Below are 13,283 nucleotides of genomic sequence, written 5' to 3'. Positions count from 1 at the left end.
TTTATGAAGCCCATGGCTTTATAACTGAGACTGGCTTTATGATCGAATATTATACCGCCGTGGCTTTAAAGGTGCGGCGGACATACGGTCTGATTGTAAGGGGGGGGGGGGGGGGGCTGATGGCAAATCCTCGCCCAATGGAGAGGCCTCACAGTTTCTGGTGCTAAGTTTGTTTCCCAATAGGGCTACATGTATCACTATGCACTCCTGTTCGTGCATAGAATAAGAAAGGACAAATGGGTGGTACGGCTGCGATGTTCACACAACTTTTCACAAGTCACTGTCATGGGTCTACCGGTGTGTGTGTGCTCATGCTGCTTCCGCTCTACTACTGACGGTGACATCTCTCTGGCATGGTGTAGATCTACCACTACCAGCCTCTACCTAGCCTGGCCATAAAGAGTCCTTGTCTTGGTATGGTGTGCGTCTCTCTGGTTGGCAGGGCAACGTGGACGAACTCGAGATTTGAAAAGTCGAAACGCGTCGAGTAGCGCAACGATGCGGCGGTTCACCGTTCAGTCACCCAGCTTCTTATCTGCAAGCTTACAAAAAAAAGTTCTAGTGCCGGTAGTGCGTACTACACCACTGCCGTGTGAAGCGAGCAAGAAGAAAATGTCTTTTAGTTTTAGGTTTTATACTGGCCTGCTCTGTCTCTAGACTCTGCGGCATCCTGACGCCCTCTGTGAAACTCTCGCCAGCAGCAGCCGCTCAACTCCATCACTTGCAGAAGCTGCTGTCGGTCCGTTAGCGTGCACCTACTCTCAGTCTCTCCCGCTGGACGGAGCACATCATCACGTCGAAACGGTGGCAACCCTGTCCCATACTAATTTTCTAGGGAGTAGATCTACGACAGCGCATCTCAAACAATGTCCAGACTCGCCGGACTTTCATCTGGCGAAGTGGCCGCTGCGCGAAACAGACGTTCTGTAAAGTTTGAGGCCGCAGCGGAGTTGGACTCTGGTAATCACAACCTTGGTCAAGGCGACAGTCCCGCTACCGACCCTACAGCGCTCAGGCAACGTGACTCGGTAGCAACATCAGGCCAACAGGCTGCTGCTCGTCCAACTCCTGCAGCACCAGCAGTAGGAAGAGGAGGTGGCGGTGGAGAAGGAGCAGGAGGACGGCAGCCACTGGTAGGTGTTCACTGCCTTCCTTATAACACATCAAACTTTCGATAGGGCAGTCCCCACAGTTCAGGCCCGGGCGTAAGCCCATACATGATTACCATGCAGCTTAGGCAGGTTTACCCTGGAAAATCAAGTGCATGTACAGCAGAACAGAGTACTGAGCAACAAACTTACTGGAAGAAATAGATTCCGAGGGGCGTCGGAAGGTATCAAAATTAATATTATTAGGCCACCTAGAATTAATTCGTTGTTTCGGGTCACTTCACTCATCCGTACCAGGGTCGGTCGGTCGGGTTTATTTATATTGGTTATTGCCATACATACGTGTATATCATATCCCATGCGCCTTGTGCATACATACATGTACATGTACATCATGTAATATCGAATAGCTGGGCATCAAGCCAGTCGACCAAATCTAGACGATCCAGCGCAGTTAGTGTCCCTTCAGATCTAGGACCCCAGCTAGCTCTAGGACCAGATCTTGACCTCGCTAGCAAACGAGTCTGACAACTCGTGACGAGCAGCTCTCACCAAAACGTCGCTGAACATTTTCAAATTTTTGAGCAAAAATCGGTGGAGTAAACATTTTTACTGCCTCACGGGTACTACAGTATAGTACCCGTGAGGCAAAGAGTGGTACAACATACCATAGTGACTGTAGAGAGTGCAGTGTATCCAACGCCCCAGTGCAACAGATGCCCAGTCTCAGATCAGAAAGCCCCATCTCGGCCAAACGAGCCGAGTTACTCTGCACAGAGACTTGAAGGATAACTGCTGATCTTGCTTGCATGCATTGGTCTAATACTGATGACTGTGGTGTCATGTATTTAGAGTCTAGTGCACGGTATTGCTTTGTGGTACAAGTATTACATTGTTCATGATATTCGTTACAACAGTGTATGCTCTGCGTAGATAAGTAGATTGGGTTGCAAGGATAGCATGTTAGAAGTAATTGATTGGAACATCTGGGCCGCTCAATTACGTTAAGAGCACACTCTCATCATTGTTAACAACATTGTTGATCATACGGGTCAGATCCTAGTGTTTACCTAGTCATGTAATTTCTCGTGCTGCTGTGTTCAGCTGGTTGGACTACTCTAATAGTAATACCTTAATTACTAGCCTTCGATAGCACGTGCGAGTGCGGGCTTTTGCTGCGCAACTGGTATACCCCACAGTGTATTTAGAATAGTCTTCAATAATAATCTAGTTCAGTGAGTTTCACTACTTCCTAGAACTAATACAAGAAACACCAGGTCCTGAGATTGTGCGGTGTGCGTCCTGAGATTGTGCGGTGTGTAGAAGAGTCTGATGGTCTTTCCCCTTCAGCTCTTGGTGCCGAAACCCGGGATAGGCAGAACGTACTGCTGTGGGTTTTCCTAGAGAGAGGTCCGGTGAGGAGTATGGCGGCGAAGATTGAAGGGTTCTTGCGCCCCTACAGAGGGAAGGGCGACAGCTGGGAGGTGTTTTGGGCCAAGTTCGCGTTCTTGGCCACAAACCAGAAGTGGGACACAGACGACAAGAAGATGGCGCAGCTTCCGCTCTACTTGGACGGCGATGCGTTTATGGTTTACAACGCCATGGATGACGCGGACCAAAAGAAACCGGACGAAGTAGAGAAAAGAATGAAAGAAGCGTTTTGCCTCACGAAGTCGCAGGCATACAAGCTGTTTGTTGCACGCCGCTTGCAGCTGGATGAATCCCCAGATGGGTACATTGCCGACCTTAGGAGGCTAGCAGCGGTGGCAGGCCTTGGAAGAGGCGCGGATGCAGACAGCGTGCTCGTAGAGCAAATCCTGAACGGCTTACCTTCATCCATGGCGCAGCAAGTGCGCCTTGCTCTGGTTGGAAAAGGCGACGACGTATCGTTGTGCCTGCAGTTGGTTCGAGCATTGCAGCAAACTGGAACTGAGGATGATGTTGTTTCAGCTGCAAGTGGCGCGAGTGGCCCCGGGCCGGCAGGCTCTGGTACGCGGAATGTGCTTTGCTTCCGTTGCAATAAGCTTGGTCACGTGCGGCGAAACTGCCCGGAGGCGAAGTCTGGCTACGATCGCGGTGCTTGGAGGAGCTCAGCGGCGGGGGGTTCAAGTGGCGTGCGGCCTGGCCTCACTTGTTTCTTCTGCGACAAGCCTGGCCACTTGAAAGCAGACTGCGAAGAACGGAGGGCCTGGGAGGCCCAGAGGTCAAGCAAAGTCACCGGTCAGCCATCACCATCGGCAGCCTGCACGTCTTCCCCGCAGGAATGTTCCGTGGAACGAGGTGAGCCGGCGGAGGAGCGCTGCCTGTACATGGGGCATGGGAGCGAGAAGTCAGGCCAGCTGGTAAAAATCTTCGTTGGTGTAAGTGCAGCGTCTGGTGACAACGCCGGCAAGGAATCGTCCATTGTGAGCGCACGTGCACGCGGACAAGCGGTTGTAGACACGGGCTCGACGAGGACGTTGATCAGCCGTGCATTCGCGGACCGCAGCAGCCTCACGTACGACGGCCCAGACACTCTCGAGACCAACCTTGTGGCTCTGGACGGCAATCGAATCGAAGTTCTGGGGCATCTAGAGGTCCTTCTAGAGCGAAACGATGGGCCTGTCAACCTTCCCAGAGTCAAGGTACGAGCGCTTGTAGTTGAAAGCCTAAGCACTGTCCGTGCTGACGTGCTGATTGGAGCGGATGTCGCTTCGCGGTGCGGTGGGTTGCAACTGAAGTATAGTAGTGATGGACAGCTTTGCGGAGTTGTATTTGGAGCCGCAGCCAGCGACACTGTTGCAGCCACTGCTGATCGGCTGTCCCCGAAGGGGCAGGATGATGATGGTCGATCTGGCCATCCGTCGCGTCGGGTGAAAGTCAGCACCACTGACGAGGGCAAGGTTATGCTCAGTATTGCGGACGGTGTCGTGACCTGGAGCCCTGCTGAGAAGCAATGGGAGTTGACCTGGAAGTGGCTCGATGGTGAACCTCCTGCAATGCCGCTCGGCCCGGGTATCGGAGAGTACAGCAGGACGAACCTGACTCCGGAGCAAGAGCGCCTGTTTGTTAGTGAGGTGCAATCCTGGATAGACAACGGCTGGTTGATCAAGCACGACCCGAAGCTACATGGCGAGCCAGCATGTGTGCTGCCGCTCATCGGTGTTCCGCAAGAACACAAGACGACGCCGGTGAGGCCGTGCCTGGATTACCGTCACTTGAATAAAAAGCTCCACTCTGACCCTGGTTTTGACCCACCAGTCTGCGGTGACACGCTACGTCGATGGCGTCAGGCAGGAGAGGATTATGCTCTGCTCGACATTAGGAAGGCATACCTCCAGATCCGGGTTAGCCCGGCGCTGTACCGCTACCAAGTCGTGCTTTGGAAGGGAGAAGCTCACGTCATGACGAGAATGGGATTCGGGTTGGCGGTAGCGCCCAAGTTTATGGATGCCGTTGTGAAGTACGTCACCCAGCCGTATCCTGGAGTAGATAACTACTATGACGACCTGCTGGTCCCTAGTGCCCTGGTGCCGAAGGTGTCTGGTGCACTGAATGAGTTCGGCCTACCAACCAAGCCCGCAGAGCAACTGGCAGAGGCTCGGGTCCTTGGCCTCCAGCTGACCAAGTCGTCCAGTGGTGACACGTCCTGGTCGCGAAAGGAGCCAGCTGCCATGACCTTGGAGCGTCCGGCAACTAGGAGGAGAATCTTCCAATGGTGTGGACGACTGACAAGCCACTACCCGGTATGCTCATGGCTGCGACCTGCCTGCAGTTTCTTGAAGAGAGCAGCTTCGGCGGACGATGCGTCCTGGGATGATCCAGTCCCACCGGCTATCCAGGTCTGCTGCGAGGAGCTTGAGAAGCGGCTAGCCGAAGTCGACCCAGCAAAGGGAACGTGGAGCATCTCTGCTGGCGACAGCATCACATGGACGGTGTGGTGTGATGCGTCCGGCCTGGCCCTTGGTGCTGCCCTGGAGGTTGACGGCAAGGTGGTGGAGGATACCACGCAGCTACGACCACACCAGGACAAGAGGCACATCAATATTGCCGAATTGGAGGCGGCCATCCTGGGTCTCAATCTGGCTGCGAAGTGGAATGTGAAGCGGATTACGCTGAAGATTGATTCCAAGACCGTCTTCGGGTGGCTGAAGCAAGTGATCAACGATGTCCGACGAGTGAAGACCACTGGCTTGCATGACCTGTTGGTGCAGAGGCGCCTACACATTGTCAGCGATATGATTGACACGATTGGAGCCGCAGTGGATGTTGTATGGGTGTCGTCTGACTCCAACATTGCAGATGCCCTGACCCGAGTTCCAAGCGTCTGGCTTACTCGATCCGTGGGTAGCATTCCCGACGTCACCGCCGGCGCTGTGTGCGAAACGACAGTTGTTGGCCCAATTTCGTTTGACGCCGTGGCGGCAGCCCAGCTGGAAGACGAAGTGGTGCAGCGTGTCGCCAGCCAGGTGGCTACCCGATCGGCGGTTCGCGATGCTGGTTACAGGAGCGTGGCAAGTCAGCTCGTCGTCGAGGATGGCGTCCTGCTCCGAAGCGTTAAGCTGCCTGTTGAGGGTGAAATCCTCGTTCCTGTCATCGCTAAATCCGCGGAAGAGTCTGTTATTAGCGCTGCCCACACCAACTCCGGCCATGCCTCATGGCAGAATATGTACGAGATGTTGCGTGAACGCTGCTACCTACCACGCATGGCCGAGAAATGCCAGCAACATGTCCGCAGCTGCCAGCGTTGCAAGGCTGCGAACGCCGCAGGAGGACAAGCGGCGCCAGCGACACGACCAGATATGCCCGGGAGACCGTGGGGCTGTGTTCAGATCGACACCTTGGAGCTTGGGGCGAGCAAGAGCGGGGAAATCCACTGCGTCTTGGTCTGCGTTGATGCCCTGACGAAGTACGCCGAAGTTGTCCCGTTGCGTCGGCACGATGGTGCGAGCGTGGCCGATGCCATTGTCGAGTTGTGCTGTAGATGGGGAACACCAGATGTGATCCGGATGGACAATGGCCGGGAGTTCCGCAACTACATTGTCAAGGCCCTTCTGCGTGTGTTTGGTGTTGAGGTCAAGACCGGAGCTGTCAGGCACCCACAGACGCAAGGCATGGCTGAGCGTTTTAATCGCACGCTGCTCGGCCTCATAAGGAAGGTCCTGGAAGAATCAACGGATTGGCTAGCCGAGCTCCCGGTGCTGATGCATTACTACAACAGCCGCATCCACAGCGCCATCGGCATTTCACCAATGAAAGCAATGATCGGGTGGCAGCCTCGAGCATTGGTGAGCGCCCGCATCAACCTATCCGATCCCAGAGAGTGGCAGGACGAGCATGCAGCGAGGTGTGCGAGAGTTCGCGACCTGCTTGATGCGGAGATGTCCGAGAAAGACCACTGTGAATCCGAGCATGAGTGCCCGTTCGCGCCTGATGATAGCGTCCTCCTCCAGCAGCCAAAGAGGCGCCAGAAGTGTACTCCTCCATACCAATGTGGCTGGCGTATCAAGAAGGTCTTGTCAGGATCGACAGTAGTCATCTGGCGGAGGTTCAAGGGTGTTTTGCAGGAGAAGGTCATCAACATCGACCTGCTGAAGCGTGACGTGCCAGCTGCACCTTCCTCGGACCCAGCAGATGAGCGTCGCCATGATAGAGAGGAGGAATCGGCTGGAGAAGAGAGTGATGACAGCGGGCCATACGTAGTGTTCTCGCCGAGTAGCGATACTCCAGACGAGCGAGTGTTGCGAGACAGGTCTGCCATTCGACCGCCTGCCCGCTTTCGCACGCAGTAATTGCATGGTCGGTAGTGAGTTTCTACATGCCACCAGGCGGAGGTGATGAAGGATAACTGCTGATCTTGCTTGCATGCATTGGTCTAATACTGATGACTGTGGTGTCATGTATTTAGAGTCTAGTGCACGGTATTGCTTTGTGGTACAAGTATTACATTGTTCATGATATTCGTTACAACAGTGTATGCTCTGCGTAGATAAGTAGATTGGGTTGCAAGGATAGCATGTTAGAAGTAATTGATTGGAACATCTGGGCCGCTCAATTACGTTAAGAGCACACTCTCATCATTGTTAACAACATTGTTGATCATACGGGTCAGATCCTAGTGTTTACCTAGTCATGTAATTTCTCGTGCTGCTGTGTTCAGCTGGTTGGACTACTCTAATAGTAATACCTTAATTACTAGCCTTCGATAGCACGTGCGAGTGCGGGCTTTTGCTGCGCAACTGGTATACCCCACAGTGTATTTAGAATAGTCTTCAATAATAATCTAGTTCAGTGAGTTTCACTACTTCCTAGAACTAATACAAGAAACACCAGGTCCTGAGATTGTGCGGTGTGCGTCCTGAGATTGTGCGGTGTGTAGAAGAGTCTGATGGTCTTTCCCCTTCAGACTGCACTGCTATGAGCATTCAAGCAGGCAGTTATGGTTTGTAGGAAATCTTATACTGGATGCCATTCATTGTGCCATTGTGACCTGGCCACTATTGACGGTCATGCAAATGTTCATATCTAGATGTACATGACTGCGGGAGTGTATGGGTTCCCAGCGTCCGATTCATGGTTGGTGTTCCCTTCATTTCAGTATCCACGACTGAATCAGCCAGTTGTCTGTGTCCGGCATGAAGTATACATCATGTGCCTAACAGTTATGCTACTTATCAACGTTTGTCTTTCTGGACATGTGCAGGACTTGGCACTGAAGCACCGAGCGGGCTTGCTGCACCGGCCGCCGCCAATGCACTTGCAATCGTCGTACCAGCACGACTATGGGCAGAAGAAGGCACCCGTTGGCGCGGCCCCAGCAAAAGCACCAATACTGGAGGCAACTCGCACTCTGATGCGAGACGGACAGGGCCAGGCTAGCAGTGCTCCCAGTGGAGCAGCTCTCCAGCCATTCCAGGCAGCGACCGAATACCAGCGAAACTATCAGCGCTGGGCACAGCCAGCTGCACCACCGCCCGTCAGTCGCAGTGACCTCCCCACCCGCAGAGAGGGCAACTTCCTTCTGGAGGATATATCGAGCGACGAGGAAGAGGACGAACGGCATCAACACCAGCAAGAAAGCCACCCTACACAATTGAAGTATGCAAAGCTGGACCTTCCAGCACAACAAGCACGTGTGCCAGTTCAACCTGCGGCTGGGATGCCTTCATCAGGTCCTGCCGGCAAACAGGTATTATTATTATTATATTTTTTGATAGTGGGTCTAGTGCATGAGGGTTCCTCGGTGCTATCTGATGTCAGAAAAAGTCGAGTAGTCTATGGGACCCGTGTCATCTGCCTTGCAACAGAACATGCGGCTGTAATTGACCCTTGACCAGTAGCAGAACCAGCTTTGGGTACCTCTACCTCTAAAAGGCGGGGTACACGTATCTTTCGTGAGGTACAGTACCTGCATTCCTAACAAACCCACTTCCGGCCAAATTAGCATCAGGTTTTCGAGCCAATTTCAACCGTTTCATTTCTACTAAAAAGGATTGTAATGTTCTATGCTATCATGCGTTCTTTTAAGGTCACCACAACTGCCGTCCCAGCACAAGCAGCCAAAGCCCCGTATGCACAGCTTGCAGTACCTGTGATGCATGCACCACACCAGCAGCAGCAGCAGCCTCTGCCGCAATTTGCCCAACCTCAGTGTACCGAGGAAGAGCAGCGCTTGGCAAACCTGGAACGAGGAAGGTAATTTTTTTTATAGTTGGTTTGCCGCTATAGTCACGCGGCGCCTCCAGCAGAGCCAGGATACTAGAAGGCTCGGTGTGGGTCACAGTGATCTGTGGGATTGAGAAGGTTCTACATGTTACATGTAGCTGGAGATGTGGTGGCTGTGATTATATTGTGCTCTTTACACAGGTGCTCTGTACAGGTACCGCTTGACGTATGATATGGTATGGTATGGTATAGGTTTTTTTTTCTTCTTCATCAAATCAACACTGGCATCGATGCCTTTTCACCAGGCCATTTGAGTGCCGTTTCAGTTGATTTTACCTGGGCGCGATTACTGAAATCTTTACACGTGTAGTTGTAGTGGGCGACTCACTCTGAGACTGGTCCAGTATGTCAGAGGTGTACCTATGCACGAAAGAGAGATTCGGCATCAATATAGCCAGCCCACTACTTGGATGGCGTTCAGTGGTGCACCTCCATGATCTGAAACCTAGGAATAACTCAGTTGAGTACGATCTGTTTTTCCTGTGCAGGCGCTTCAGGACGGAGTATCAGCGCACATTCTGTGAGCCCGCAGAGAAGCACCTGCGCTCTGCTCAAACAGTTCCGGCACCAGCCGCTGTAAGTTGGCACGTGTTCTGTTCTGCACGTTTTTTTGCGGTATTGTCACTATTATGATGGCCGCCCTCTTTGTAAATGGGTGCCAATATTCGCGTCACTAAATGTTCGCGATTTCTTAGAACCAGCGAGTTTGCAATGGCAAAAAGTTCGCGAAGCACAGGGATCACCTACATACACCCACTGCTGAAGCTTGATTTCACGCTGGTTAATATTCGCGTTACGCTCTTCTCGCGAAAATAGCGAACTTTAATCCGTCGCGAATATTAGTCAGTTTACAGTGTTCACAGAAGTCTCTTTGCTGGTCACGGTTGGACGATACGTCACTATGAGCGCAGTGGCGAAATGTAAGGAATGGATGGGTGTCATTGCATATCCTCACATCTTGCTTCTTGTTGTTGTGAACCTTCTACTTCTTGCAGACCGAGCTTTTGCCTGCATGGTATGACCAGGTGAGTTTGGAATGACTGCTACTAGTAAAACACACTAAAAATCCACCAATACTGCACACATGTGATGCAGCCTATATAGACTATGGATCCGTTAGGCCTGGAGTACCCGGCCTTACACTAGTTCTCTATACGTATGCATGCAGTTACACCGCAGTGACAGGTTGCTAGATGGCTCAGGTACTTCTCGTTTATGGCTTGCTCTGCACAGTGGAACCTGAGAAGTATAGGGGACACCCGGGGGACTACATGTAAGCCAGACAGTCCTCATTTCTGAGGTTCAAGTGCTAAAATGTGTCCTCCAAAGAGCTGCCGAAACTTAAGGTGACCTCACCGATCGATTTCCAGGCGTTTCGTATTTGTCAGGTGTCCTGACAAACTTTGCTGCACAGCATCAGTGTGCCAGCGGTTTCCAGGATTATATGAATGGACTTGAATTCCTTCCTGGGAAGAATGTGCGTCCCATTGTTGTCTATCCTTAGAGGCGTTTGGCACAGTAGAGTATGGGCTAGCTTCAACAGTAGCCAGTATAATACGTTTGCTTCTGTAGAACATCTCTGGCCACAAGACAGGGTCCTGTCTCCACTCTGCACATATGCTGCTACTAGTTGGAATGGAACGACTAGAAATTGACCGGTGTTTTACTTATGTTGCCCTTTCTGTCCATGTCCAGGTTTTGGACTTGCGCCAGAAGGCTAGAAAGTACCGCTCTCGCTCTCTGGGCACGTTCTTCTCCCGGTCATACTTTGACGAGCTCGAGGGTGCGCTGGCAAACTGGGAGACTGACAGCAGCGCATCAAGCAGTCGGCTGCCTGATGGAAATGGTCAGGCCACTGGTGTGCCGTCGTCCTCGGAAGCAGCAGCAGCAGCAGTGCCGTCGTCATTATCATCTCATCCAGTAAAGGCACAGGCAGCTGCTGCCAGCTCTGCAGCAGCACCTGGACCTGTGCAGCAAGCGTTTGCCAGCAATCCTCCCACCACTGGTGGCCAGGTGGCGCCATCTCAGCACGGTCTTGTTGCGCCAGGAGTGCGCCATGTTCCAGCACCGTACAGCCCTAGTTCTGCATCAGTCAGTAGCGCATCTACCATATCCTCTTCCTCCTCGTCATCTGCAATTGATCAGCTGCTGCAACATGTGAAACCAGTTAATCATCCGCACAAGGGAGGAGCCGGCGAGGGAAGGGTATCAACGCCAAACCTACCACCGGATCGTCCTCGTCATCATTTGGACCGAACAACACCTGGCCATCCAGCCGGTCTACTCCTCGAGTCGCCGGAACGCCCGCAACCCCACCGTGCCGCCCATTGCCGACCAGTTACCGAGCCAACGGTCAGGGCCAACCCGAAGGCAAAGACGGCCATGCCACCAACAACGACATTTGTTGCTCCTGGAGCGGCGGCGGCAGCGGGTAGACCAAAGACCGCAGCTGCAACTGGCAGGCCGTATTCCCAGCCTCCGCTTGACAGGAGCAAGAAATCCTCTAAGTCTGCAAGGTGTACATGTGGTGGTGCTGAGATTGGCCCCGGGCCCTACAACCAGCGTCATGTGCAACCGCAAAAGCAGCAGCAGCAGCCCAAACACCAGCATGCACCTGTGCTGCAACGACATCATGTACCGGGAAAGGTACCCAGTCAGGGTGGAGTGGCTCAGGATGGTCACCCCCGCGCGGGTGCCCGCCCCCGGACGGCAATGCCCGCGACCCTGGCTCGCTCGCGTGCCCCTCTCTGTGACTCTCTGTCATCCCTCTCCAGCCAGAGCAGCGCAACTGCTCAGGTGCTGCAACGTGCCAAGCAACGCCATGACACGTTCTGGACTCGTCAAGCCCCGCCGGCCACTACTACTGTCGCGGCTCATTGAGCTAGCAGTTCGTAATGCCGCGTGCGTCCCCCTGTGATGTCTGGTACAGGGTCAGTGCTGCATACTGCCACATGATCAGCTACCCAGCGGTGCACTATTATGCCATCATACGTCCTGGCAGCTGCATGCTTGATTCGCCGTTATTAGACAGCCAACTCACTATGACAATGACGAGAAGGGTTTCGAGTCGACGCAGGTATCAGCATTCAGGGGCTTGGCCTGCGCAATACTTGACTTAGGACGCTTTCCGTAGAACATGCGGCCGTAGGGTACTTTCTCTGAAACATAGTCTACCTGGCATTCATCTACTGAGTAGCCGGGACTAACGCTCACTCATGCATTCGTGCAAGAGAATAGTTCCAGTGTCAGCCTCGCGCTTTGATTATACCTGCCTAGCTCATGCAGAGGGGGGAAATTAGTGAATCGTCAATGCCGGACATGTCCCATTGCTCTTGATCGGCTACTACTAGTATTCTTTGTTATCTCTTTCAATTTTTTCTCTCCACTGGTTTCGTCTGGACAGGAGTGGTAATTTGCTGTTGAAATTTCTATCTTTTATTTTTGCTATTTGTATCACAATAACGTATCAGATTATTCAGTTTTACTGCCGCAAAGTGTGTTGACGTTTCGCTAACAGTGCACCTCATGAGAGCACTCGCTGTGCCATATGACTCGTAACTCCTATGACTTATTGAGTATGTATTCTAGTTACACTGTTAGTTTTTCTTTACAACTTTTAAATTACTCAAACAAGTACTGACACCAGTTGCGTGATGTGGAGGTGACCATGGTGACGGGACACTTCGCAACCTTACCTGCACTCTAAAATTAGTGCAAGCAGTGTGTGTGTGTGTGTGTGTGTGTGTGTGTGCGCGTGCGTGTGTGTGTATGTATGCATTTGTGTGTCACGGTGTGTGTATGTATGCATTTGCGTGTCACGGTGTGTGTGTGTGTGTGTGTGTGTGTGTGTGTGTGTGTGTGTGTGTGTGTGTGTGTGTGTGTGTACCAGTATGTCCATGCAGTTTGGCTCAGAGGCTAGATACATGTACAGGACACATTTCATTGGACGGTGTATGTTGCACTGTCGCTTTAGCTTTCGAAGTTCCGCAGCACTGGGCTCGTTCTTAGTCTAAAGGCCCCGGCCGGCTTTGAAAAACGGTCCCGGATGCCCGGGCCGTGAGTGGATTATGGCCATGTTGATCGTTGAAACAAGTGAAACTCATCATGAGTTCTGTTTGTTCACACTCCACTAGATACACGTGCAATGTCATGGTGTAGGAGTCATGTACATTGCACTATGACTGATTGTAGTACAGTCTAGTCATGTACATGGCTCCCTGCTCCACAGTCGTACATGTACACACAGGCCTACTTACCGTCCCGGCACACAACACCTACACTGGCTACAGGCTTGAATAGTATTAGTACTAGTAAGTAGTACTAGTAGTGTAGCCAATGAAAAGCCGCTGAGCAAGCCATGAAATAGAACTCATACTGAACTAACTTAGAATAGAAGGCCAAAAAAGAGTAGCAGCTGCTGATTCAAGCCTTGATTGACGTCGGTTGGGTGACGTTTGTTAGCGCGCCACA

At 52.4% G+C, this 13,283-nt stretch overlaps 1 protein-coding gene across 1 annotated transcript; it reads left to right on the top strand.

Moving 5' to 3' along the window:
* Positions 1-566: 566 nt before the first annotated feature.
* Positions 567-12,453, top strand: LOC135814169 (nuclear protein MDM1-like). Its single transcript, XM_065327248.1, has 6 exons — positions 567-1,133; positions 7,792-8,277; positions 8,617-8,783; positions 9,302-9,389; positions 9,809-9,838; positions 10,509-12,453. The coding sequence occupies exons 1-6, from the start codon at positions 867-869 to the stop codon at positions 11,691-11,693; spliced, it is 2,223 nt and encodes a 740-aa protein (XP_065183320.1). The 5' UTR covers positions 567-866; the 3' UTR covers positions 11,694-12,453.
* The last annotated feature ends 830 nt before the right edge of the window (positions 12,454-13,283 follow it).

Source organism: Sycon ciliatum, chromosome 4 (genome assembly GCF_964019385.1).
Source record: "Sycon ciliatum chromosome 4, ocSycCili1.1, whole genome shotgun sequence".
NCBI lineage: Eukaryota > Metazoa > Porifera > Calcarea > Leucosolenida > Sycettidae > Sycon > Sycon ciliatum.
Note: the sequence above shows the minus strand (reverse complement) of the source record. Positions and strands in the feature narration are given on the sequence as shown.